The sequence below is a fragment of the Pseudopipra pipra genome, chromosome W, assembly GCF_036250125.1.
Source record: "Pseudopipra pipra isolate bDixPip1 chromosome W, bDixPip1.hap1, whole genome shotgun sequence".
Taxonomy (NCBI): domain Eukaryota; kingdom Metazoa; phylum Chordata; class Aves; order Passeriformes; family Pipridae; genus Pseudopipra; species Pseudopipra pipra.
In genome coordinates, this window is record NC_087580.1 from 2,721,818 (window position 1) to 2,747,466 (window position 25,649).

Below are 25,649 nucleotides of genomic sequence, written 5' to 3' on the forward strand. Positions count from 1 at the left end.
GGGCTCCTTTGTGGTGTCACAGCCTGTCCTCTCCATTCCAGAATGGGCCCTGGCAACCAAAGAACCAACGCCCCACAACCCCAGAGTGAAGCCCCACCTTTGTGCCATGGGCCCTCTTGTGATGTCACAGACTGTCCTCTCCATTCCAGAATGGCTGCTGGAAACCAAAACACCAATGTCTCACAGCCCCTAGTGCAGCCCAACCCCTGTGCCATGGGCCCCTTTGTGATGTCACAGCCTGTCCTCTCCATTCTGGAATAGCCCCTGGAAACCAAAGAACCAACACCTCACACCCCCACAGTGCAGCCCCACCTGTCTGCCACAGGACTCTTTGGGATGTCACGGCCTTTCCCCCAGGAAAGAAAGCCTGGAACCTTTGGGTTTCAGATGCAGTTGGGGCGCCACCCTGGGCACTCCATGGGCAGCAAGAGCTTTCTGTCCTGCCACCTTTTGTCTGGCAGGAATCTTCAGCTGTGTTCAATTCTGGCAGTCAGACTGGCAATTTCAGTGCAGGGCTCCTGCAAGCCAAGGACAGCCCTTTCCCCCAGGAATGAAAGCTTAGAGCCTCAAGGGCTCAGGTGCAGCTGGTGGGACACCTTGGGCACTCCATGGGCAGCAAGAGCTTTCTGTCCTGCCACCTTTTGTCTGGCAGGAATCTTTGTCCGTGTTCAATTTTGGGAGTGGGACTGGCAATTTCAGCACAGGGCTCCTGCAAGTGAACAACAGCCCTTCCCTCCAGGAAAGAAACCCCTTACCCTCGGTCTCTTCTCCTGTTCCCTAAAACACAACCTGCAGGGGAGCTTTCTGGGAACTCTTCTCATGGGAATTGGGAAGACAGACCCACTCCCATGTTTAACACCTCAGGCAAAACCACCCTTTGAACACCTTTCCCAACCCTCCCCAACCTTTCCCAAAGCCCAGATTTTACAGGTGTCCTGTAATTCTGGCCCAATCTCACCCAAGCCCACAAACCATGACAGAAACCTCTCAGCCTCACGCTGCGTCCTTCCCATTGCTGTGCCTTATGTGCAGGCAAAAGGCCTTAAAATCAAGTCCCCAAAATTCATGGCCTTTTCTTTTTCCCAGAAAAGAAGGCGTGGAGAACTCTCCAGACCAGGGAATTGAAAGATCTCCACAAAACTCCTTTGGTACACGCTGCAGGGCCAACGATTCCTCTGCTCTGCCCTGTCGGCGCTGCTTTGTCTCATCTGGGTCCCCAGAAACTGTCAGCGAAAGCCGGGGAATAAAATCTCTGAGCAGTTGGTTGGGTTCCAGAGGTGACCCTACTTCATTCAGCGCTGAAGGGACACAGGAATTGCTCTCTAACACCAGTACATCAGTTCTCAAAACTTTTAACTCTTTTTACATTTTAGCAGACAAAGGAATTCCTGTCCATTGGCTTACCAGTTCTCTGCATGAATTCTTATCCTCTCTTCTATTGGCTCTTGATTTCTCACTTTGCATGATACTTAGTCCACAGTTTTTGTCCTTTTCTTGTCTTTTCCCTAGATAGGGAGAGCCTCAGTAACTGTGTTAGTTTTGTCTTTGTCTCTGGTTTCTCTAAGGGTCTTCGTGGTTTAGAAATTCTGCCTTCTGGGTGTCCAGGTCTCAAAAAGAGATTTCTCTGCCAGGTCTCTGACCACTGAAATATGGCAGGCCTTAAGCTTTTACTTTGTTTTTCTAACAAAAGGCCATGGCCCAGAACTTGTCCATCATCCATTGTCTATTGCCCCCATTCAATCTCCTGCCAGCAGTTTCTCCCCACTGCTGGGTGGGCTCCTTTGTCAAGCACTAGAACTTGTTGGGTAACAGGCCCAGTCCTGTTGCCTATTTTTCGTGGGGATGTGCAGGAGGGCATTGAGTCTTCCATGAGCAAATTGGCAGAGGACCCCAAGCTGGCTTGCAGTGTGGATGTGCTGGAGGGCAGGAAGGCTGTGCAGAGGGACCTGGACAGGCTGGAGCTCTGGGCCGAGCCCGTGGGCATGAGGTTCAAGAGTGCCTTTGGTGCTTTTGGGGCCTCTGGCCACAAGAACCCCCTGCAGCTCCAGGCCGGGGGCAGAGGAGCTGCAAAGGGTCCCCGTGGGAGAGGCCCTGGGGGTGCTGGTGGACAGAGGCTGAACCTGAGCCAGCGGGTGCCCGGGTGGGCAAGAAGGCCAAGGGCAGGCTGGCCTGGATCAGAAAGAGTGTGGCAGCAGGAGCAGGGCAGTGATGCTTCTGCTGGACTGGGCACTGGTGAGGCCACCCCTGGAGTGCTGTGTCCAGCTCTGGGCCCCTCAATTCAGGGAGAACCTTGAGGGGCTGGAGTGGGTGGAGAGCAGGGCAATGGAGCTGGGCAAGGGTCTGCAGTGCATGTCCTGTGAGGAGCAGCTGAGGGAGCTGGGCTTCTCCAACCTGGAGAAGAGGAGGCTCGGGGCTGACCTTCTCCCTGTCCACAACTTCCTGACAGGAGGCTGGAGCCAGGTGGGGGTCAGCCCCTTCTCCGAGGCAACAGGCGATAGGACAAGAGGACAGGAGGACCTGCCTGTCAGGGGCTGTTTGTCAGGGACAGGAGCAGGACTTTTTGGAGAGAAACAGGGATTGGGTATTGAAATGGGCTGCCCAGGGAGGTGGTGGAGTCAGCGTCCCTGGAGGTGTTTAAGCAAAGACTGGCCATGGCACTGAGTGCCGTGGTCTGCTTGATGTGCTGGGGATGGGGCGTAGGCTGGACGCCGGTTGATCTCCCAAGTCTCTGCCAAGCTCATGGATTCTGGGCTTCTGTGCCAGCCCAGCCTTTGGGGACAGCGTGCTGGTGGCTCAGAGGCTCCGTCCTTGCCTTGCCTTGCTCATCTCCTGGCTGCCAGGCAAGGGCCTTGTGACATCACAGCCTCTGTGGAACAGCGCGGTGGCTGAAAACTGTCAGTGCTGCGTCCCCGTGCCCAGAGCCTGGGCAGAAGTCGTCTGGCAGGGACGGGCAGAGACTGTGCAGAGGTGTCAGCTCGTCCCGCAGCAGCACGATGCCCAGCCAGGGCATCTCCTGGCTCCTCAGGCTCTCGGTGCTCCTGCTCTTGCCTGGCCCACTCGAGCCTTGCAGCCGTGCCACAGGTGCCATTGCTGAGAACCGGGGTTTTCCTTGGATGGCCCCTTGCCAGAAAAGGCAGGAGAGGCTGGAGAGAGGGGAAGGAGGGGGGTCAGGCCGCTGGGATGGTGCCGGCGGGCCGTGAGCCCGAAGCCAGAAAGGCCTTGGGCCCACACGGTGTCAGGGGAGGACTGAGAGCCCCCAGGGAGGAGGAAAGCTGGGCAGGCCCCAAGGCTCCTGGGCCTCTTCCTTGCCAGCCCTTTGGCCAAGGCCCCGAGGCAGAGGTGGGGCTCAGCCCCTGCACAGCAATGGGGCACAGGCTGAGCCCCAGGGACACCAGAGCCAGGCGGCCTGAGCTCTTCTTCCTGCAGCGTCTGCCTGGGGCAGCCCAGCCAGGCCTGAGTCTCTGCAGGAGAGGCCAAGCCCAGCCAGAGAGGGCTCAGCCCTCTGAGGCTGCACTCACTGCCAAGGGAACAAAACATTGGCCCAGAGGACATCCTGCCCCCAAATGGAGAACTGGAAAGGTCAAGAATAAAAAAGTCACCCCCCTCCATTAGTCAAGAAATGTTCAGACCTCTTTCCTAAAAGCATCCAGGACTCGGGTCACCTAATTTTCTCTCTGAGAAGGGTTTTCCATGGTTCCCCTCAATTCCCAGGTTCAAAGGGGTCCCAACATACTTTGGGATGTGTTGGATGCTGTGTTGGGGTGCAGATGTCCCCCCAAAGCTCCCTCAGAACAGGGTGACACTGGGGGGGCACAAAGGGGTCCCCATTCCTGATCCATCCTGGAACAACCACACTGGGGGCAACTGGGATCATAGTGGGATCATCCTGGGAGCAACTGGGCTCATACTGGGACCATCCTGGGAGTGACTGCAATACTACTGGGAGTATGTGAGAGGCACTGCAACCATACTGGGATGACTGGGAGCAAACTGGATTCATACTGCAAGTGTTTGCAAGTTCCTGGGGCCATACTGGGACACATACTGGACACATACTGAGATCATCCTGGGAGCAACTGGGACCATGCAGGGGCAAATGGCCTCCTCCAGGCAGTGACTGAAAGTGCCTGGGGCCATACTGGACTCAGACTGGGAGTCCCTGAGAGGGAAAGGAACCATCCTGGGGGGGACTGGGAGCAACTGGGACCACCTTGAGGGCAACTGGTATCCTCTTGGGAGTGACTGGAAGTGACTGGGCCAGCAGCCGCTGCTGGCGGGGCCCGGCAGGCCTTGGCTGGGGGGAGCCGGGCGGCCTCTGCGCGTCCCGCGCTGGGGAGGGGACAGGAGAGGCAGCACAGTCAGGGCAGGGCTGCCTTGAGTCAATCCTCTGCTGCTTTACAATCTCCTCCAAATTCTTTGGATTTTTTTGGGGGAACTTTGTTCAACTCAGCTCTGTGCTGCTCAGTGAGAGCACTTTCCTTGACTGGGCAGGAATTCTCACCCTCCCCATTGCTCTCAGCCTGAACCCTGGACAGCTCTGAGGTCCCAAAGGGCTCCCTGTGCCCCAGTGCAGACTCAGGAGAGCTGCTCTGCCCACAAGTGACCTGCTGGTCAGCACACAGGTTCCCTGTGCTATTTGCACCTCTCTCTTGTTGGATGATCCATTTCAAAGATGCCTGGAAAAAAAGTGGGTTTTCGTGAAGACTCCACTTGCAAAATCAATTCCTCCCAACTCTTCCCTCTTTCCCTGTGCAGCTGAGCAGAGGGCGATGCAGAGGAGTGCTCAGGCTCTGCTGCCTGGAGCTGTCCCTGCCAGCAGCTGCTTCCCTGTGCCCAGGGCTGGGCCCTGGCAGTGCATCCAGAGCCCATCCCAGCCCTGGGTGCTCAGCTCTGCCCGGCAGAGCCCTCCCAGCCCAGGGCACTCTGGTGCCAGGGGCACCTCTGGCTGGGCAGGGTCTGATGGCAACAGCAGAGCAACCCTGAGGAGGCTGGAAAAGCACCACTGCTGCTGCCTGTGAGGCCCAGGGGGCTGATTTCTGACACTCCCTGCACCATTGCCCTCAGAGAAGAACAGCTTTGGATTTTCCATGCTTCCTCCTGAATGGAGACATGAATTGATCTTTCCCACTGCCCGTCCCTGGGAACCCGAAGCAGAACACTGGAAGTACAGGATCCTTCCCTTTCAGGATGCCCCTGCTGTGCTGCATTTCTTGAAAATTGCTCTTAGAAACCTCCAGCAGTGCCCTTACCCTGCTGGGCTGTGCAGAGGAGCTGCTCCTGGGCAGAGCTGTCTCTCTGCAGCGCTGCCCACTTGCCAGGAGCTCCCTGTGTGCCAGGAGCCCGGCCCAGCTCAGCAGCACAGACACAGCCCCAGGCACTGAATGACCCTCGGGGGTTGGTGCTGAGTCCCTGAACATCAGACAAAGAGCAAGTTAAAGAAACCTCTGAAGAATTCCAAATCAGATCCAAGTCCACAGTTTCTCCTGGCGTTAATTGGCCCCACTGAGGGCCAGCACTCAGAAATTGTCCCCTGCTTCCAGTCAGAGCCGAAAACTGGAGGCAGTGATGACAGGTGGGGACAAGCAAAGTCCCGGGGTCTGTGATGCTGAATAAATCTGGCTTTGTTTTCTTCTTGCAAAGGGCCAAGGCCTGACCCCCAGCCCCTGGGAAGGGAGATCCTGTGCCTGCCTCATTCCTCAGGGCTCTTGCTGGAGCTCTGGGATGTGGGGATGTGCAAAGGCAAGGGCAGGAGCATGGGGCAGCACCTCTGTCTCAGTTGAGTGAGACTGAAGTGTTTTGCTGAGGGGGATGAGTTATGAGGAAAACCAAACTCCTCCCTGTAAGCAACTGTTAATCGGAAATTAAGAGATTCCAGTTGAGGCAGTATGGAAAAAGGAAAAATAGCAGCTCTTTCTTAAAGGGTATCTGTGTATTGGCTGAACAACAAAAATGGGAAAAAGTGGAAAAGGAGAAAAAGGGACTCTTCCCACGAAACTCCCGCTGGCTGTGGCTGGCTGTGGCCGGGAATTCCCCCTTTTGGCCCATGAACACACGCCACTGCCAACACAGGAGCGGAGGAGGGAAAGGGCGACCTCCTCCCCAGAAGGTTCCTCTGGAGGGGGGTCAAACCTCTCCCGTGAAGTCCGAGCAGGTCCGGGCTGGGGGCAGAACAGGGCGCAGGAAACGAAGGCAAACGGGAACCAGCAAACAGCCAGATGAGCAGGCCGAGAACAAAAGGACCTCGGAGCCTCTCCAACACACCCCTTGCCTGAGTTAAGGCCAAAGTGAAGGGCCTTGCCCTTTGCCCAGGGTAAAGCAAAAAACTCCACCCCCCCAGAGCCTTCAGAGGGCTCCCAACCTGCAATGTGGGCTGGGCCAGTTCTTTTGTGGGTGTGAGTCACCCAAGGCAAAGCCCCCTCCCCCATTCAACATCTTTCTTTTCCAGTGGGGCAGGGCAAAGAAAAATTCCTGCTTGGTTTTTTAGAAGAAGTAAAGCTATGCCAGGGATCCCCTCCCCCCTGCCCTCACTGCCCCCCAATAACAGAGACTGGGGAGAACTGGGAAGCTTTCCTGGGAACACTGGGAGCAGCTGGCTGGGGTCAGAATAAAAGCAGGGACGGAGGGGACACACGACCCCCCAGACTCAGTGTGAGGATGGACTGGGGGGTCCCGACTGGGCCTGAGGTCATGGAGAGGGGCTGCGGCCGCCGGCGGCTCAGGAGCTCTGTGGGGAGAGAAGAGGGGGTGAGAGAAAAGTGCTGGGGGGGCAGGGGGGGCCCAGAGGCTGTGGGAGAGCAAGGGGGAGGACACGACCCCCATTTGGGGACCCCCCTTTACCTTCTCCCGCAGGTAGAAGCCGAGCCCCAGCGCCAGGAAGACCAAGCCCAAGACGAAGCCCCCGACCCCAACCAGGATCTTGCTGCGGACGGTGTCCAGTGGCATCTCTGGGGGGAACCGGGGGGGTCAGCACCCCCAAAACCTCCTCCCACCCACCCTCCGGCACCCCACAGAGCCCGGCCCGCTCTGCCCCAGCCCACCTGGGGGTCCCTGAAACCTCCTGCCAGTCCCTTCCCAGCCCCTGCAGGGTTCCCACCCAGCCCCTCTAGACCCTTTAGGACCCTCCAACCCCCCTCCCATCACCCCCAGCACCCACCAAACTCCCTCCCAGTCGCCCCCACTGTGCCCCCGGTGCTGGGGGGGCCGGGCCGTACCCCAGTGCCGGCTGAGGGGGTGCTCCAGGCTGACGTGCTCCACCTGGCAGCTGTAGGTGACCCCGCACCGGGGGGGGATTTCCAGCATCACCAGCACCTGGTAGCTCCAGTCCCCATTGGGGACCACGTCGGTGGCCACCACGTGCTCCGGCAGCTCCTGCCCATCCTGGAACCACCTCACCTGCACCGGCGCAGGGTAGAAATCCATCACGGAGCAGAGCAGGCGGCCGGGGCCGGGCTGGGAGCTCGACGGCACCAGCGAGATGGACACGCTGGGGGGCACTGGGAGGGACGGGGGAGACATTGGGCTGAGCTGGGGGGCACTGGGAGGGAGGGCAGAGGGCTTGGTGGACATTGGTAGGGATTGGGATGGCACTGGGAGGGACTGGGGTGGCGGTGGTCTGGACTGGCAAGGAAGCGCTCGGGACTGGGAGGCTGAGTCGTGGTGAGGAAACTCTTTGCTTTGGGTCTGCCTGGCAACTGGAGCGTCATCAGAGAGACGCACTGGGATTGGCTGAGGGGCGGGAGCTCGGTGGCCCCAGCGGGGTGGAGACGCGGGGGCACTGGGAGAGACTGGGATGGACTGGGAATGGACTGGGGGGCACTGGGAGGGGCTATAGGCCAAGCGGAGGGGCACAGGCAGGGCTGAGGGGTCTGGGGTGATTCCCGGGGTGGTTTGAGGGGCTCCGGGGTCATTCCCGGGGCAGGGGCCGAGGGGACCCGCTCTGCCCCACGCTCACCTCTGCGGTTCACCAGGAACGGAGTGAACCCGTCGTAGTTGTGCCGGCAGAGCCTGTCCACCGCAGACCGACGGTACTCCAGCTTTCCCGGGATGCTGTTGAAGTATCTGGCCCAGCTCTCCCCAAATGGGGTATCCCCCACATAGACCCCCACGTCACTGTCAAAGTGCACAAACTGCTCCCGGTTGTAGATGTACCTCGCCACGAGCCTCACCCGCTCGGTGCCGTTGATGAAGTGACACTCGGACTTTCCCATAAACTGGAACACCCCTGTGTGTGCAGGACACGGGTCAAGGGTGTCCTCGTGTCCCCCCCCCATCATCCCTTAGGCCCCCCCAGCAGGCTGGCAGCTCAGGGGGCCACCCCGGACCCCCCTTTCCCATCCCCCCCCTGCCCCACGGACGCCCCAGCACCGGCTCTTGGATGGGGGGGGAACCCCTCCATCAGCCCCCGGGGATGGACAGGGGGGTTGGGGACCCCCTCACTGCGGACCCGACCCCCCCAGAGCCCCAGGGAACCGCTCCACGGCTCAAGAGACACCCAGGGACCCCCAGGGCACCCCTCTGCCTGCTCTCCCACACCCCCTTGCCCCCTCTCCCACCCCTTTCCCAACGTCCCCCCAATCTCCAGACCCCTCCGCCCTCACTCTGGGGCTCCCACTCGCCTCCCACTCAGTCCGAGCCTTCCAACCCCCCTCACACTCACTTTTGGGGCTCCCTCACCCTCTTTTCTCCCCTCTTTCCCCCTCTTTTCCACCTCTCCCCCCTGCCCGCCCCCCCCCCGCTCACCCGACAGCTCCTCGCCCGCAGCCGGGGGGGCTCCCAGCACCACCAGCACCGCCAGCACGGCCCCAGCTCCCCGCACACGCTCCATGCCCAGCGCCGGACAGCTGCTGACAGCCCAAAACCAGCCGGGCGGCGCCGTTTTGGGGGGTTTGGGGCGCGCTGGGCTTGGCTGAGGGCGCAGTTGGGGCCCTTTTTTCGAGGCGTCTTCCCGGCGACTGATGAGTCATCAGCGCGGCGCGCTGGGATTGGGCGCGGGCGGCGTGGGCGATTTGGGATTGGCTGAGGGCCGTTGGGGGCGTGTCCAAGCCTTTCTTTTCCGATATTTGGGGTCTGGGGTTGATCCAACCCCCCCTGTCCCTCGGATTTTTACGGTCTATGAGAGCCCATACTCCCGTGTTCCCAAGATTTTGGGAGTCTGAATGTCCCCAACCCCCTGTTCCCGTGTTTTTTAGATGCTGATGGTGCCCAAACTGCTCTTTCATAAGATTTGAGGAACTGGGAGTGCCCAACCCCCCCGTTCGCACAATTTTAGGGGTCTGGGAGTACCTAACTCTCTCTTTTCCCGGATTTTGTAGTTCTGGGACAGCCCAAACCCTTCATTCCTGGTTTATTGGGAGGCTGACATCGCCCAAACTCCCCTGTTCCCGGGATTTTCGGAGTCTGGGTGTGTCCAAACCATCTTTCTGTAGGATTTATAATGTCTAGGATGTCCAAACACCCCCTGTTCCCAGGAGTCTTAGGGTAGAGGAGTGTCTAAGTCCCTCTTTTCCCATACTTTGGGGTCTGACAGTGCCCCAAACCCTGGTTCATGGGGCTTTAAGGGTCTAGAAGAGCCCATACCCACATGCTCACAACATTTTTCGGTTCTGAACGTTCACAGCCCCCCTGTTCCTATGATTTTTTTGCTCTTGGAGTGTCCAGACTCCTCATTCCCAGGATTTTTAGGGTCTGGATATGCCTTAAACCACCTTTCTGCAGGATTTTGTAGTTCTGAGTCTCCAAACCTCCTGTTCCCAGGATTTTGAATGTCTGAGAGTATCCAAACCCCCCTGTTCCCAGGATTTCTGGAGTCTAGGGGTGTCCACATCCCTCTTTTGTGATATTTCGGGGTCAGGGAGTATCCAAACCCTCCCGTTCCCAGGATTTTTGAATCCCCCCCACTTCTCCCCAATCACCAGGAGTGCAGAGAACTGGGAAGCTTCACTGTGTGCGGGGAGCTGGGGCCGTGCTGGGGGTCCTGGTGGTGCTGGGAGCCCCCCCGGCTGCGGGCGAGGAGCTGTGGGGTGAGCGGGGGGAAAGGGGGAAAAGAGGAGGAAAGAGGGGCTGATGTCCCACATCCTCCTTTTCCCACCTTTCTGACCTCTCCCACACCTTTCCAAACAATCCCCACTCCTCAGTCCCGTCTCGCCCCCGTCCACTTTTGGGGATCCCACTCCCCTCCCACTGAATTTGGGATTCCCACCACCTCTTTTACGGGGTCTACGTGGGTCCTGGCACCTCCTGGGGTGTGCTGGGTGCCCTGTTGGGGTGCAGATGCCCCCACAAAACCCCCCCAAGTACGGGGTGACACGTGAGGGACTCAGGGGGTTCTCCATTACCGATCCATCCTGGGGCTGGTTCTCCCCCCTCAAACTCTGCTCCCCCTGCGGTTTCCCCCCAAGTCACCCCCAGCCCCTTCTCTCCAGTGAGCAGGACTGCAGAGCACTGAGAAGCTTTACTGGGAACACTGGGAACAGCCAGGTAGGGTGAGAACAAAAGCAGGGCCGGGGGGGACAGGCGACCCCCCCAAATGAGCGCAGGGTTTGGGGGGTCCCGGCTGGGCCCGAGGAAACGGGGAGGGGCTGCGGCCGCCGGCGGCTCAGGAGCTCTGTGGGGAGAGAAAAGGGGGTGAGAGTGGGGTGGGGGGGCAGGGGGGGCACAGAGGCTCTGGGAGAGCAAGTGGGGGGACAGGATCCCCATTTGGGGACCCCCCTTTACCTTCTCCCGCAGGTAGAAGCCGAGCCCCAGCACCAGGAAGACCAAGCCCAAGACGAAGCCCCCGACCCCCACCAGGATCTTGCTGCGGACGGTGTCCAGTGGCATCTCTGGGGGGAGCCGGGGGGGTCAGCACCCCCAAAACCTCCTCCCACGCACCCCCCGGCACCCCACAGAGCCCGGCCTGCTCTCCATCAGCCCACCAGGGGGTCCCTGAAACCTCCTGCCAGTCCCTTCCCAGCCCCTGTAGGGATCCCACCCAGCCCCTCCCAGACCCTTTAGGACCCTCCAACCCCCCTCCCATCACCCCCAGCACCCACCAAACTCCCTCCCAGTCGCCCCCACTGTGCCCCCGGTGCTGGGGGGGCCGGGCCGTACCCCAGTGCCGGCTGAGGGGGTGCTCCAGGCTGACGTGCTCCACCTGGCAGCTGTAGGTGACCCCGCGCCGGGGGGGGATTTCCAGCATCACCAGCACCTGGTAGCTCCAGTCCCCGTTGGGGACCACGTCGGTGGCCACCACGTGCTCCGGCAGCTCCTGCCCATCCTGGAACCACCTCACCTGCACCGGCGCAGGGTAGAAATCCATCACGGAGCAGAGCAGGCGGCCGGGGCCGGGCTGGGAGCTCGACGGCACCAGCGAGATGGACATGCTGGGGGGCACTGGGAGGGAGGGCACAGGGCTTGGAGGGCATTGGTAGGGATTGGGATGGCATTGGGAGGGACTGGGATGTCACTGGGAGGGACTGGGAATTGACTGGGATAGAAGAGGATTGGCTGGCGGGGCACTGGGGAGAGAGTTGGGAGATGTGGGAGTGAAGTGAGAACGACTGGGAATGGAGTGAGAGGGTCTGGGAATGGATCCAGAGGGTCTGGGAGTGGAGTGAGAGGGAGTGAGAGGGACTGGGAATGACTGGGAATGGGCTGGTCTGGACTGGGAAGGAAGCGATCGAGACTGGGAGGCTGAATCCTGACGAGGGAAGTCTTTGGTTTGGGTCTGCCTGGCAACTGGAGCGTCATCAGAGAGACGCGCTGGGATTGGCTGAGGGCGGGAGCTCGGTGGCCTCAGCGGGGTGGAGGCGCGGGGGGGCACTGGGAGAGACTGGGATGGACTGGGGTGCGCGGGGGGGCACTGGGAGAGACTGGGATGGACTGGGGTACACTGGGAGAAACTGGGATAAACTGGGAGAGAATGGAGTGGACTGGGAAGAACTGGGAGGGAGCCAAAGGGCATGGGAAAGGACGAGGGAGGGCTGAAGGGTCTGGGGTGATTCCCAGGGAGGGTTTGAGGGGCTCCAGAGTCATTCCCGGGGCAGAGCCCGAGGGGACCCGCTCTGCCCCACGCTCACCTCTGCGGTTCACCAGGAGCGGGGTGGACACCTCGTAGTTGTACCGGCATAGGTCCACCGCAGACCGTCTGTGCTCCAGCCATTCCGGGTCGCTGTTCCAGTACTTGGCAACCTCCTCCCCGTCCGGTGTGTCCCCCACATAGACCCCCCCATCGCTGTCGAAGTGCACGTACTGCTCCCGGTTGTAGATGAATGTCTCGAAGAATCTCACCCGCTCGGTGCCGTTGATGAAGTAACACTCGCTCATAGTCAACTCCTGGAACACCCCTGTGTGTGCAGGACACGGGTCAAGGGTGTCCTCGTGTCCCCCCCCATCATCCCTTAGGCCCCCCCAGCAGGCTGGCAGCTCAGGGGGCCACCCCGGACCCCCCTTTCCCACCCCCCTCTGCCCCATGGACGCCCCAGCACCGGCTCTTGGGTGAGGGGAACCCCCCAATCAGCCCCCGGGGATGGACAGGGGGGTTGGGAACCCCCCACTGCTGATCTGATCCCCCCCAGAGCCTCAGGGAACCGCTCCAGGGCTCAAGGGACACCCAGGGATCCCCATGGCACCCCTCTGCCTTCTCTCCCACACCCCCTTGCCCCCTCTCCCACCCCTTTCCCAACGTCCCCACAATCCCCAGAACCCCCCGCCCTCACTCTGGGGCTCCCACCTCTCCCACTCACTCCGGGCTTTCCAACCCCCCTCCCACTCACTTTTGGGGCTCCCATCCCCTCTTTTCTCCCCTCTTTCCCCCCTTTCCCACCCCATCCCCCTGCCCGCCCCCCCCGCTCACCCGACAGCTCCTCGCCCGCAGCCGGGGGGGCTCCCAGCACCACCAGCACCGCCAGCACGGCCCCAGCTCCCCGCACACGCTCCATGCCCAGCGCCGGACAGCTGCTGACAGCCCAAAACCAGCCGGGCGGCGCCGTTTTGGGGGGTTTGGGGCGCGCTGGGCTTGGCTGAGGGCGCAGTTGGGGCCCTTTTGTCGAGGCGTCTTCCCGGCGACTGATGAGTCATCAGCGCGGCGCGCTGGGATTGGGCGCGGGCGGCGTGGGCGCTTTGGGATTGGCTGAGGGCCGTTGGGGGCCCCCGCGGCAGCCCCGGGGCTGGGGGGTTCGGGGGGGTCCGTGGGCTGCGGGGGAGGGGGGAGCTCAGGTGAACCCAAAAATGGGCTTCCAGGGAGTGCAGAGAATTGGGAAGCTTTACTGGGAACACCGGGAGCAGTCGGCTGGAGTCAGAACAAAAGCAGGTACAGGGGGACACATGACCCCCCCAAAATCAGCACGGGGATGGATTGGCGGGTCCAGGCTGGGCCCCCTCATCCCTCTAAGGACCCTCCAAATCCCTTCTCAGCCTTTCCATTTCCCCGCAAAGCTGCTCCCATCCCCAAAAGACTCCCACAAACTCCCTCCCAGTTGCCCCCAGGACTCACCAAGGCCCCTCTGAGCCCTCCCAGCACCCACCAACCTCCTTCTCAGCCTCTCCATTCCCCCCTAGACCCTTTTACTTACCCCGAAACTCCCTCCCAATTCCCCCTAAGGCCCCCAGAGCCCCTCACCCCCCTCCCAGTGTGCCCCCGGTGCTGGGGGGGCCGGGCCGTACCCCAGTCCCAGCTGAGGGGGTGCTCCAGGCTGACGTGCTCCACCCGGCACCGGGGGGGATTTCCAGCATCCCCAGCACCTGGTAGGTCCAGTCCCCATTGCCTCAAGAGAGCACAGAGGAAAAGACTCCAGGCCAGGGGAGTGGATGAGATGAGATAAAGAGAGCAGGTCCTTTAGTGGAGCCTCAGGCCAGGGGAACACACACGACGGGCACCCCCCAGGCAGTGGCTCTGGGATTTTAGAACAAGGTCCATCCAACCCCAGATCTCTCCACCCCCCACTTCTGCCCCGTTCTGCCCCCGACACACCCCTTTGGGAATTGGGCTTGGGATCTTTGGGACCCATTCTTCCTCAGCTTCATCTTCTTCGCAGCACCCACAGTCCTTGGAGCTCCTCCAGAGTTCTGGGCTTGAAGGTGGCTGTGTCTGTGGGATGTCTTCTGGTCCAGGCTTTTCTACAATTCTACCTTGAAAAGAAGACTAAACACGCTAACGGGATTTAGAGGGATTGATATGGGATGGGGTAACAGGGTTGGGGATGTGCAAACATTATGCTACAGGGTAAGGGATAGAATGCAGCTCCATTAAAATCTACAATCACTACACCACTACTTCTAAAATCTACCAAAGTTAAAAATTCCAAAAAGCTCTGAGGCATCACACCTCTTCTTTTACAGTTCTATCACAACTTTTTATAAGTCAATCATATTATATTATAGAGCTCCATTTCTATGTTGGTTACGTACATCTTTTATATACCTTTATATACCTTTTATATACCTTTATATACCTTTTATAAACTTTTTAATGCCTTAATAAAATCCCAGGGATCTTGCTTGGAACTCCCTGCATCCGGGGACCAAGAGGATCTCCCTGAATAACACTTTCAGTGGGCACTGGAATCCTCAGGGTCCTGGAACCCCTGGAGCATCAACAGCTTTGTCCCTCCAAAGGGGTCCCAATTTGTTTCCAATGGTTCAAGAATACAAAATAAACCAAATACCAGTTTCCAAACCAAATCAATTTATAAGTCCAGAAATCACAAGTTAATATCCAAAATACCAGAAAGGATTTCTTCAAGATTCTTTCTTTGCAACCTGAAGTACCCATAATACAAAAGAAACCAAATACCAGTTTCCAAAACCAAATAAACCAAATACCAGTTCCAGAACCAAATAAACCAATGAGTCCAGACTCCCAAATTAATATCCAAAATCATGGCTGGGCTTCGCGAACGAAGATTTGGGAAGGGCTCTGCCCACATTTGCTACAAGCACACTGGTGGCTAAAGAGGCCAATGTGAGATAGACACGTCCAGTTGCAAAAGGCAGAGCAGAAAGACTCCTTGGATGGGATCGACAGGACACGGTTCTTTCTGCGTTGTCTTTTCTCCTCGATGGTGATCCTGCTGCGTTCTCAAAGGAAGCAGCAGCGTTAGAGATGGGGTGTCTCCAGACCTCCCGACTGGAGGCCAGAGTACACCAGTGATGAAGATCAATGTGGCCAAGGTTGAGATGTTGTTTCAGGCAGTCCTTGTATCTCCTCTTTGGGGCTCCTCTCTTGCAGCAGCCGGTGGCAAGTTCACCACAGAGCACGACCTTAGGGAGGGGGTGGTTGGTCCTTCATCCTGGAGACGTGCCCTGCCCAGCACAGCTGTGTTCTCAGCAACATGGCCTCAATACTTGTGACTGCTGCCTGTTCTAGAACAGATGGATTGGTCACATCATCTGACCAGTGGATGTTTAGGATTGTACGGAGGCAGCGTTGATGGAAGCGTTCCAGGAGTCGCAGGTGGTGGCTGTAGATGACCCATGATTCAGACCCATATAAAAGAGTAGACAGCACAATGGCTCTGTAAACACTGATCTTGGTGCTTTTCTTCAAGTGTTTATTTTGCCAAACTCTTTTATGGAGTTTTCCAAAAGCACTAAATGCCTTTGCTAACCTGTTGTCCATCTCTCCGTCAATCTCACCATCCGAGGAGATGAGGCTCCCTAGGTAATTAAACTGCTGGACTGATTTGAGCTATGATTGGCCAATGGTGATGTGGGGATGATGGAAGACTTCCTGAGGTGCAGGTTGATGGAGAATGATTATTATTATTATTCTCACTGTAATAAAAGATATTTTTTGTGTTTGAATATTTCTGGCACTTATCTTTACTCCAGACATGTATCCAAAGGAACTGTCTTTTCCCTAGATAGGGAGAGCCTCAGTAACTGTCTGTGTTAGTTTTGTCTTCATCTCTGGTTTCTCTAAGGGTCTTTGTGGTTTAGAAATTCTGCCTTCTTGGTGTCCAGGTCTCAAAAATAGATTTCTCTGCCAGGTCTCTGACCACTGAAATATGGCAGGCCTTAAGCTTTTACTTTGTTTTTCTAACAAATGGCCATGGGCCAGAACTTGTCCATCATCCATTGTCTATTGCCCCCATTCAATCTCCTGCCAGCAGTTTCTCCCCACTGCTGGGTGGGCTCCTTTGTCAAGCACTAGAACTTGTTGGGTAACAGGCCCAGTCCTGTTGCCTATTTTTCGTGGGGATGTGCAGGAGGGCATTGAGTCTTCCAGGAGCAAATTGGCAGAGGACCCCAAGCTGGCTTGCAGTGTGGATGTGCTGGAGGGTAGGAAGGCTGTGCAGAGGGACCTGGACAGGCTGGACCTCTGGGCCGAGCCCGTGGGCATGAGGTTCAAGAGTGCCTTTGGTGCCTTTGGGGTCTCTGGCCACAAGAACCCCCTGCAGCTCCAGGCCGGGGGCAGAGGAGCTGCAAAGGGTCCCCGTGGGAGAGGCCCTGGGGGTGCTGGTGGACAGAGGCTGAACCTGAGCCAGCGGGTGCCCGGGTGGGCAAGAAGGCCAAGGGCAGGCTGGCCTGGATCAGAAAGAGTGTGGCAGCAGGAGCAGGGCAGTGATGCTTCTGCTGGACTGGGCACCGGTGAGGCCACCCCTGGAGTGCTGTGTCCAGCTCTGGGCCCCTCAATTCAGGGAGAACCTTGAGGGGCTGGAGTGGGTGGAGAGCAGGGCAATGGAGCTGGGCAAGGGTCTGCAGTGCATGGCCTGTGAGGAGCAGCTGAGGGAGCTGGGCTTCTCCAACCTGGAGAAGAGGAGGCTCGGGGCTGACCTTCTCCCTGTCCACAACTTCCTGACAGGAGGCTGGAGCCAGGTGGGGGTCAGCCCCTTCTCCGAGGCAACAGGCGACAGGACAAGAGGACACGAGGACCTGCCTGTCAGAGGCTGTTTGTCAGGGACAGGAGCAGGACTTTTTGGAGAGAAACAGGGATTGAAATGGGCTTCCCAGGGAGGTGATGGAGTCACCGTCCCTGGAGGTGTTTAAGCAAAGACTGGCCATGGCACTTGGTCTGCTTGACGTGCTGGGGATGGGGCGTAGGCTGGACACCGGTTGATCTCACAAGTCTCTGCCAAGCTCAGGGACTCTGGGCTTCTGTGCCACCCCAGCCTTTGGGGACAGCGTGCTGGTGGCTCAGAGGCTCCGTCCTTGCCTTGCCTTGCCCATCTCCTGGCTGCCAGGCAAGGGCCTTGTGACATCACAGCCTCTGTGGAACAGCGCGGTGGCTGAAAACTGTCAGTGCTGTGTCCCCGTGCCCAGAGCCTGGGCAGAAGTCGGCTGGCAGGGACGGGCAGAGACTGTGCAGAGGTGTCAGCTCGTCCCGCAGCAGCACGATGCCCAGCCAGGGCATCTCCTGGCTCCTCAGGCTCTCGGTGCTCCTGCTCTTGCCTGGCCCACTCGAGCCTTGCAGCCGTGCCACAGGCTCAGCCCTCTGAGGCTGCACTCACTGCAAAGGGAACAAAACCTTGGCCCAGAGGACATCCTGCCCCCAAATGGAGAACTGGAAAGGTCAAGAATAAAAAATGTCACCCCCCTCCATTAGTCAAGAAATGTTCAGACCTCCTTCCTAAAAGCATCCAGGACTCGGGTCACCCAGTTTTCTCTCTGACAAGGCTTTGCAGGGGCTGCTTGGGAAAGGGAAGCCCTGGGGCCCCAGTGCAGATGGGTGGGGCTGCACTCTGGGGGGGTCGGCCTTTGGCTCTTGGCTTCCAGGGCCACCAGGAGTCAGTGAGCCGGGCTGGGGACGAGGGGTAGGACTGGCTGGGATTGCCTCTGGGGCTGGCCCAGAAAATGGAAGTGTCCCCATGGGGGCAGCTGGAAAGGGCCCAGGAAGGAAATGCTGCCCCAGCGCAGGCTGTGGCCCAGCTCTCTGCAAGAGAAGTTGAGGGCTCTGAGGCAGAGAGGGGATAAGAGCCGGGTACAGGCTTGGGAATTGCCGGGAGGGGAAAGGGATGTCTAAGAACAAGTCCCTCAGGAGAGGGAAGCAGAGAGGCTGTGTTTTGACCCCAGCACAAGGGTCTGCAGGGCAGAGCAGAGAATATCCCCCACGTGAGATTGTTGTGCATCCCTCCTTGCAGTTCTGACAGGCACTTCTCTTCAAAGGTCGTTCTGTGAGCGTCTTCTTGTTCTTTCCAGGTGGGATGCAAGCGGTGGGGTGGGCTTTGGGCACTGGGGGGCAGAGGAGCCAGGTGAGCATTTTCCTGCCAGTCTGAATCAGATGTTAATTCTTGTGGGCTGTATCCTTGGTGAATCTAAGCACATCCCTTGGCATTTGGTTTTTTTCTGGTGGTACACAACCTGAGAAGCATCAGCAGAATGGGAAGGAGGTCCTTGCACGAAGAGGTCAGTGTAAAGGAAGCTGAGAGGGGAGCTTTGGTGAGAATGTGGAACTCTGAGGGCATCCCTCAGTTTGTGCCTTTGCCTCTGTGATGCTGAAAAACCCGGTCCGAAGAACTGCTCAGAGAGTTTTGGATTTTTGAACAGCAAAGGGATTTATTGCCAAGGTCGGGAGCGAGCGTGGTTTGCACCACAGAGAACTTGCTCAAAGGGTTCACACAAAATCAGAGGTTTTATACAAGTTTCATATGTGATTAAATGTGATAAATCATATTCATGCGATTACATCTGTCTATACATAATAATAATGGGCAGAGCTCAGGCAGAGCTTCTCTTGGCCCTCAATGCTCAGAGGGGTTTAGGTGAGTCTGGGGTCTCTGCTCCTCTTCATCAGTTCCCAGTGTCCCCATCCTTGTCCCTCATGTTCCCACTCCATTCCTGGTGCTCTCCTTCCCAGTGTGACCATCCCATTCCTGATGTCCCCATTCCCACTCCCTGGTGTCTCCAACCTGCTGCCAATGTCCCCGTTCCAATTCCTGGTGTCCCCATTCCCAGTTCCTGCTGTCCCCAACCTGCTCCCAATGTCTCCATTGCTATTCCTGGCGTCTCCATCCCATTCCTGATGTCCCCAGCCTGCTCCAGTGTCCCCAACCTTCCCCTGGTCTTCCCATCCTGCTCCTGGTGTCCCCATCCCTTTCCCCATTGTCTCATGGTGTCCCCATTCCCATTCCTGGTGACTCCAGCCTGCTCCCAATGTCCCCATTCCCATTCCTGGAGTTCCCATTCCCATTCCTGCTGTCCCCAACCTGCTCCCAGTGTCCCCATCCAAGCCCCCCTGTCCCCATTCCCAGTCCTGGTTCCCAGAGAGGAACTGCCAGATGCCGGAGGAGGGAGCCAGGATTTATTGCCCAAAGCAGGAGATTTTCACACCCAAATTAAAGCTTCAGGAATAATTGTGGTCCTGGGTTTCACACAGGAAAAAGCAGGAAGTTGATCCATCGGGAAGAGCCGCAGGGGGGCCGGGGTGGGTGGGAGCAGCGGGATGAGCTCTGCCAGCAGCTCCTGCCTTGCCGCAGGGAGAGGGAAGGGGCGGATCCAGCTCCAGGATCGCTCAGGCTGTGATTCCTGCCGGGATGAGAGCGGGGAAAGGAGTCACCATGTCCCTGTTTTCATCCCAGGGGATGGAGCCGGCTGTGGAGCCCAGGGAGAGTAGGAACTGCTCTGGAATCCCACCTGATCCTGCTCCGTCCATCCCACCCCAATCCCACTCCAGAATCCAGCCCTGATCCCAGTCCCCAATTCCACCTGATCCCACTCTGGAATCCTGCCCTGAGCTGGAATCCCCTTCCAATCCCGCTCCAGCCATTAGGCCCCCATTCCCCTCTGGAATCCCGGCATCCATCCTGGGATCCCTGCCCGGAGGATCTGGATCCACACACGCTGCTGGGACTCACTGGTGGGCGCGGGGTCGTATCCATTCCCCTCCCTCTTCCCTATGGAAAGAAAGCAGGATCATCACCCGTGGCACAGGATCCCCGGAATGCTGCCGGGCGGATCCGTGCCCCTTCCCGACCCCCATCCCGGGAGTTACCAGATCGGAGCTTCCAGACACTGACTCCCACGAGGCCGATGATGATGATGATGGCAGCGATGACGGACACAGTGTCCTAGTTAGAACAGCTGGGACCGATTCCTCACTGGATGGGTGTAGCCCAAAACTGTGGATTCTATGGCCTTCCATGCCATTTTCCCAGGAACTGTTGTCAGGAGAGGCCTGAGATGTGGGGGGGGATGTCCTGAGCACCCTCCTACCCTTTTATGGACTGAGCACCCTCATAGCCTTTTATGGACTGAGCATCCTCATAGCCTTTTATGGACTGAGCATCCTCATAGCCTTATTTGGAATTCCCCACTCTGAGGGGAGGACTGGGCATTCCTGCCTGAACTGGAGAATATATAAACCTGGAGTTTCGGAACCTTTTTGCCACTCGTGGGATCCAGAGGAGGACTGCAGCTCACCGCTCTCAACCAGCCTGAGACCACCACCCTCAACTGGACTGCAATCCCCACTTTTGACCAGACTGCAACAGCTCTCCCATCAGCAGGTTTTTCCCTCTCCCTTTACTTTGGACTCAGGGGGGGGGGCAAGGAACAGCACTTTGTTCATGGCCCAAGGTGCTGGGTTCTACATTTGGGTTTTGTGGATTAAAACCAATTACTTGTCTGTATAATCAGACTTATTGGGCAAGTGGGGTCAGAGGGGGGCCCAAGGGGGTCCATGGGGGGCAGGAGGGCTGGGCCAGGGGGGGAAGGGCTGCAGGGGGCGGATCCCGGAGGAGGAAACCCGCCAAAAGCAGCGGCCCAGCCGAGGGAGGAGCCGAGCGGGAGCACAAAGAAGAGCAGCCAAAAGGTCCTGGCGGTCGCTCGGCAATGGCGGGGGGGGCGAGAGCGGTTTGGGGGCCCCCCGTGAGAGCCGGGGGGGAACCCCGGTAGCCGCGGAGTGGGGAGAGCGGAGAGGGGCGATCCCGGAGCTGGGGGACCCCCGGAATGCTGGAGGGGGGGGGAGCAGAGAGGGAGCGCCGGGCCCCTTAAGCGGGGGGCCCGGAGAGGGGGAAGGCCTTGGAGTGTGGAGAGGAGGGGGGGCCTTGAGGCGGGGTGGGAGCCAAGAGCGCCAAGAGGTTTGCGAGGGTGGGAGCCAAGAGAGAAGGGCCGGCCGGCCCCAGGAGGCAGAGTGGGGAGAAGTGAGCCCTGGGACCCCCCTGGCAACACTAAAGGGGACCCCGGTGAGTGGGAATCCCCTGGAGCCGCGGGACCCCCGGCAGCCCGGAGAAGGGGGAACCCCAATGCAGGCAGAAGTGCCATCAGGCCAGACAGGGGGGACCCCCCTAATCCCAGAGAGGAGAGATGGGGAATTCTGGGTGGGGATTTTGGGCTGAATGTTGTTGTTTTGTGGGTTTTTATGGGCACAAGTTGCCCGGTGAGTCCTAGAGCTGGACTTGGGCAGGAGGAACCCCCAAGGCAATGCGCTCACACCTTGTTTCCCCCCCATCAGGATTTCTGCTTCCCAAAGGTTGGGCGGATGGAGGAGGAGGCTGCGAGGAAGAGGAAGATGCCGCGGGTCCCCCAGGCAGGTGAGGAGGAAGTCAGTGCCCCTTTGGGTCGGTCTTTTGTCTTTTGTGGCCGTCCTGCCGGGGCCGGAGTTGGGGGGATGTCCTTGGGCTTTCCTTTGGGCCGGAGGCAAATCCCCTGCCTGTCCTTGTTGCTTCCTGCCCCAGGCCCCGAGGTGAGGCCGGAGAGCGCGGAGGACAAATCCCGGCGGCAGAGCCTGGTGGGAGAGGCCGTTTTGAAGGGCTCCCCGGCGCAGGAAGGCAGCGGGGAGGAAAAGGGCCGGAGATGCCCCCACAGGAGGGGCTCCAAAGCCAGCCCAGGGGGCTGTGAGGAGGAAAGAGCCAGCGTGGGCCGGGAAGGCGGCCGGAGCTTGAGGCGGAGCTGCGAGCTGGTGGTCCCTGAGCAGCCTCCCAGCAGGAAAAAGCCCTTCAGATGTTTGGAATGTGGGAAGAGCTTCAGCAGGAGCACCCATCTCCTCAGCCACCAGAACATCCACAGTGGGGAACGGCCCTACAAATGTGGGGAGTGTGGGAAAAGCTTCAGGCATAGCTCCACCCTCCGCACCCACCGTCGCATCCACAGTGTGGAACGGCCCTACACGTGTGGGGAGTGTGGGAAGAGCTTCAAACGGAGCTCCCACCTCCTCAGCCACCAAATGATCCACACTGGGGAACGGCCCTACATGTGTGGGGAGTGTGGGAAGAGCTTCAAACGGTGCTCCCACCTCCTCAGCCACCAGATGATCCACAGTGGGGAAGGCCCTACACATGTCGGGAGTATGGGAAGAGCTTCAGGGACAGCTCCAGCCTTTGCAAACACCGTTGCATCCACTCCAGGGAATGGCCTTACATGTCCTTGGAATGTGGGAAGAGCTTCAGCACAAGCACCAAGCTACTCTGCCACCAGCACATCCACACTTGGGAACAGCCCTACACGTGTAGGGAATGTGGGACAGCTCCACCCTCTACACCCACCGTCGCCTCCACATCAGGGAGAGGCCCTTCCACTGTGGGGAGTGTGGGAAGAGCTTCACGCAGAGCTCTTCCTTGACCTCCCACCAACGGACCCACCGGTAAGAGAAGCCCCGAGTGCCCCGACTGCGGGAAGAGCTTCGGCCGCTGCTCCAACTCCATCAGCCATGGGAGGACCCGCGTTGGATGATCCACAGGGACCCCCGTTGGGCACAGACCTGGTGTGCTGGTTTTAAAGTAAACCAACAGGGGAAATGACAGTGGTGACATCACGGGGATATCGGTGACATCACAGGGACAGCGGTGACATCACGGGGACAGCTGTGACATCACATGGACAGTGGTGACATCACCGCGGGTTAATTTTGGTGTGAAAATCTCCTGCTTTGGGCAATAAATTCTGGCTTCTGCTCCGGCATCTGGCAGTTCCTCCCTGGGAACCAGAAATGGGAATGGGGACAGGGGGAATGGGAATGGGAACACCTGGAATGGGAATGGGAACATTGGGAGCAGACTGGGAACAACAGGAATGGGAATAGAGACATCAGGAACTGGGAATGGGGACACCGGGATTGGAAATGGGGACACCGGGGAGAGGGATGGAGACACCGGGAGCAGGTTAGGGAGCCCAGGAATGGGAATGGGGACACCTGGAATTGGAATGGAGACACCAGGAACTGGGATGGGAACACCAGGAATGGGAATTCGTGGAATGGGAATGGGAACACCTGGAATGGGAATGGGAACATTGGGAGCAGATTGAGGACACCAGGAATTGGAATGGGGACACCAGGAATGGGAATGGGAACACAGGGAATGGGAATGGGGACATGGGAGACCAGGATAGGGATAGTGGGGACAGGAACGGGGACACTGGGAACAGGTTGGCACAGCAGGAAGTGGGAATGGGGACAGGGATGGGAATCCCAGGAATGGGAATGGGGACAGGGATGGGAATGGGGACAGGGATGGGAACCCAAGGAATGGGAATGGGGACAGGGATGGGAACGTGTCTCCCCAGGAGTTGGTTCAATACAAAGGTTGGTCCCTGGCTCGAGGCCACAGGAAGCCCCTTCTTTGGGAATGTCTGGGAAGCAGGTGTCAGAGGTTTGAAAAGAGGTGTTGGAATTGTTTCCCAGTGTCCCCCCCATTCCCATCTGTGTCTCCCGGGATGGGGTGGGTTGGAGCGGAGCCGCAGGCGCTGGGCAGGGGCAGTGGGGGGAGGGCGGCTCTCGGGGACGCCGCGGTGGCCGCGGGGAGGGCGGGGGGTCCTTTGTTCGGGGGCTTTTGGGGTTTGTCCGGGACCGGACAGAGCGGGAGCTGATTTTGGCCACCTTGTTCTCTTTCCCTGAGAGGATGTTTTTTCCCCACGGGACACCTCGCGGAGAACGACCGAGAGAGAGAGGGAGAGAGAGAGAGAGCCCGACCCATCTGGGAGCGAGGTGTTCTGCTTTGGGGACTGCCCCTGGGAAAAGGGACTCCTTCACTGCTGGCTGCGAGCACACGGGGCTGCGAGAGCTTTGAACTGCCGGGACAGTTTCTCCCCCCCACCTGGGGATTTGGGACTTTGTTTTGTTTCTTCTGAAAGTTTTTGGTTGCACCATTTGTTGTTTATTCAGATTTTGTTAATAAAAGGTTTCTTCTTTTTCACACTTCCACCTGAAGTCTCTTAATTTCTAAGTTGTAATCTTGTTAAACTAAGACCCAGTGCCCTCAGGGGGAGGAGGAGGAAAGGAGACCAAGAGGTACCGTGGCCACTCAAACTGCAGAGGAACAACCTGTGCCAGTAGCAGTTGTCCCTCTACAGAAGAAATCCAAGACCAAATCAGCTCAGTTAGTGCGGGATGAAGGGGAGGCAGAGCCCTCAGAACAGGAGCAAGAGGCAGGGCCAGAGATAATCACCTGATCCCCATCCCCGGCTGAGCTGTGAGAGATGTGAAAAAATTTCAGCCTCCAGCTGGGAGAGCCCCTGCTGACCTGGCTGCTCCAGTGCTGGAATATCATGGCCCAGCATATGGAACTAGGTGGGAGTGCAGCCAGGCAACTGGGATCCCTGTCCTGGGATGTTGGGATTGACCAGGGGAGTGGAAAGAGGACAGAGAGGGGATGAGATACAGGTACAGGCTTGGGAATTGCCAGGAGGGCTTTTGAAAGGAGCGTAGGGGAAAGGGATGTCTAAGAACAAGTCCCTCAGGAGAGGGAAGCAGAGAGGCTGAGTTTTGACCCCAGCACAGAAATGTGCAGGGCAGAGCAGAAAATATGCCCACATAAGATTCTTGTGCATCCGTCCTGACAGGCACTTCTTGTCACAGCCTGTCCTCCCCATTCCAGAATAGGCCCTGGCAACCAGAGAACCAACACCCCACACCATAGTGCAGACCAACCCATGTGCTTTGGGTCCTTTTGTTGTCCTACCCATTCTGGCCTATCATCTCCATTCTGGAATAGCCTCTGGAAACCAAAGAACCAAGCCCCCACCATGTGACAGTTCAACCCCATCCGTGTGCCAAGGGCCCCTTTGTGATGTCACAGCCTGTCCTCTCCATTCTGGAATAGCCCCTGGAAACCAAAGAACCAACACCTCACACCCCACCCATCTGCCACAGGACTCTTTGTGATGTCACGGCCTTTCCCCCAGGAAAGAAAGCCTGGAACCTTTTGGTTTCAGATGCAGTTGGGGGGCCACCCTAGGCACTCCATGGGCAGCAAGAGCTTTCTGTCCTGGCACTTTTTGTCTGGCAGGAATCTTCATCTGTGTTCAGTTTGGGCATTCAGACTGGAAATTTCAGTGCAGGGCTCCTGCAAGCCAAGGACAGCCCTTCCCTCCAGGAAAGAAACCCCTTACCCTTGGTCTCTTCTCCTGTTCCCTAAAACACAACCTGCAGGGGAGCTTTCTGGGATCTCTTCTCTTGGGAATTGGGATGATAGACCCACTCCCATGTTTAACACCTCAGGCAAAACCACCCTCTAACACCAGTACATCAGTTCTCAAAACTTTTAACTCTTTTCACATTTTAGCAGACAAAGGAATTCCTGTCCATTGGCTTACCAGTTCTCTGCAGGAATTCTTATTCTCTCTTCTATTGGCTCTTGATTTCTCACTTTGCATGATGCTTAGTCCACAATTTTTGTCCTTTTCTTGTCTTTTCCCTAGATAGGGAGAGCCTCAGGAACTGTGTTAGTTTTGTCTTTGTCTCTGGTTTCTCGAAGGGTCTTTGTGGTTTGGAAATTCTGCCTTCTTGGTGTCCAGGTCTC

At 58.2% G+C, this 25,649-nt stretch overlaps 3 protein-coding genes and 1 long non-coding RNA gene across 6 annotated transcripts in view; all 4 read right to left on the bottom strand.

Annotated features, from left to right (window-relative positions):
- LOC135405768 (class I histocompatibility antigen, F10 alpha chain-like) overlaps positions 1 to 25,649 on the bottom strand; it is a 319,745-nt gene that overhangs the window by 246,697 nt on the left and 47,399 nt on the right. The window lies entirely within an intron of this gene.
- Positions 6,716 to 8,992, bottom strand: LOC135405970 (class II histocompatibility antigen, B-L beta chain-like). Its single transcript, XM_064640483.1, has 5 exons — positions 8,740 to 8,992; positions 7,952 to 8,221; positions 7,212 to 7,493; positions 6,838 to 6,944; positions 6,716 to 6,724 (listed from the first exon to the last, which is right to left on the bottom strand). Exons 1-5 carry the CDS (start codon positions 8,822 to 8,824, stop codon positions 6,716 to 6,718), a joined length of 753 nt encoding a protein of 250 aa, XP_064496553.1. The 5' UTR covers positions 8,825 to 8,992.
- On the bottom strand, positions 9,937 to 13,013 carry LOC135405971 (class II histocompatibility antigen, B-L beta chain-like). Its single transcript, XM_064640484.1, has 4 exons — positions 12,833 to 13,013; positions 12,057 to 12,323; positions 11,031 to 11,370; positions 9,937 to 10,012 (listed from the first exon to the last, which is right to left on the bottom strand). The coding sequence occupies exons 1-4, from the start codon at positions 12,915 to 12,917 to the stop codon at positions 9,937 to 9,939; spliced, it is 768 nt and encodes a 255-aa protein (XP_064496554.1). The 5' UTR covers positions 12,918 to 13,013.
- LOC135405812 (uncharacterized) lies at positions 19,195 to 20,171 on the bottom strand. The gene is made up of 3 exons (XR_010426020.1): positions 19,907 to 20,171; positions 19,770 to 19,808; positions 19,195 to 19,440 (listed from the first exon to the last, which is right to left on the bottom strand). It is a non-coding gene; the product is annotated as an uncharacterized LOC135405812 (long non-coding RNA).

Coding starts and splice junctions, on each gene's coding strand:
- LOC135405970 (XM_064640483.1), bottom strand. CDS start 8,824: ATGGAGCGTGTGCGGGGAGCTGGGGCCGTGCTGGCGGTGCTGGTGGTG. Junction 7,494..7,951: donor GTTCCTGGTGAACCGCAGAG/GTGAGCGTGGGG, acceptor CGTCCCTCCCAG/TGCCCCCCAGCGTGTCCATC. Junction 6,945..7,211: donor CCCCCTCAGCCGGCACTGGG/GTACGGCCCGGC, acceptor GGTTCCCCCCAG/AGATGCCACTGGACACCGTC.
- LOC135405971 (XM_064640484.1), bottom strand. CDS start 12,917: ATGGAGCGTGTGCGGGGAGCTGGGGCCGTGCTGGCGGTGCTGGTGGTG. Junction 12,324..12,832: donor TGCGGGCGAGGAGCTGTCGG/GTGAGCGGGGGG, acceptor CTGCACACACAG/GGGTGTTCCAGGAGTTGACT. Junction 10,013..11,030: donor GGCGACTGGGAGGGAGTTTG/GTGGGTGCTGGG, acceptor CTCACCCCACAG/CTCCTCGCCCGCAGCCGGGG.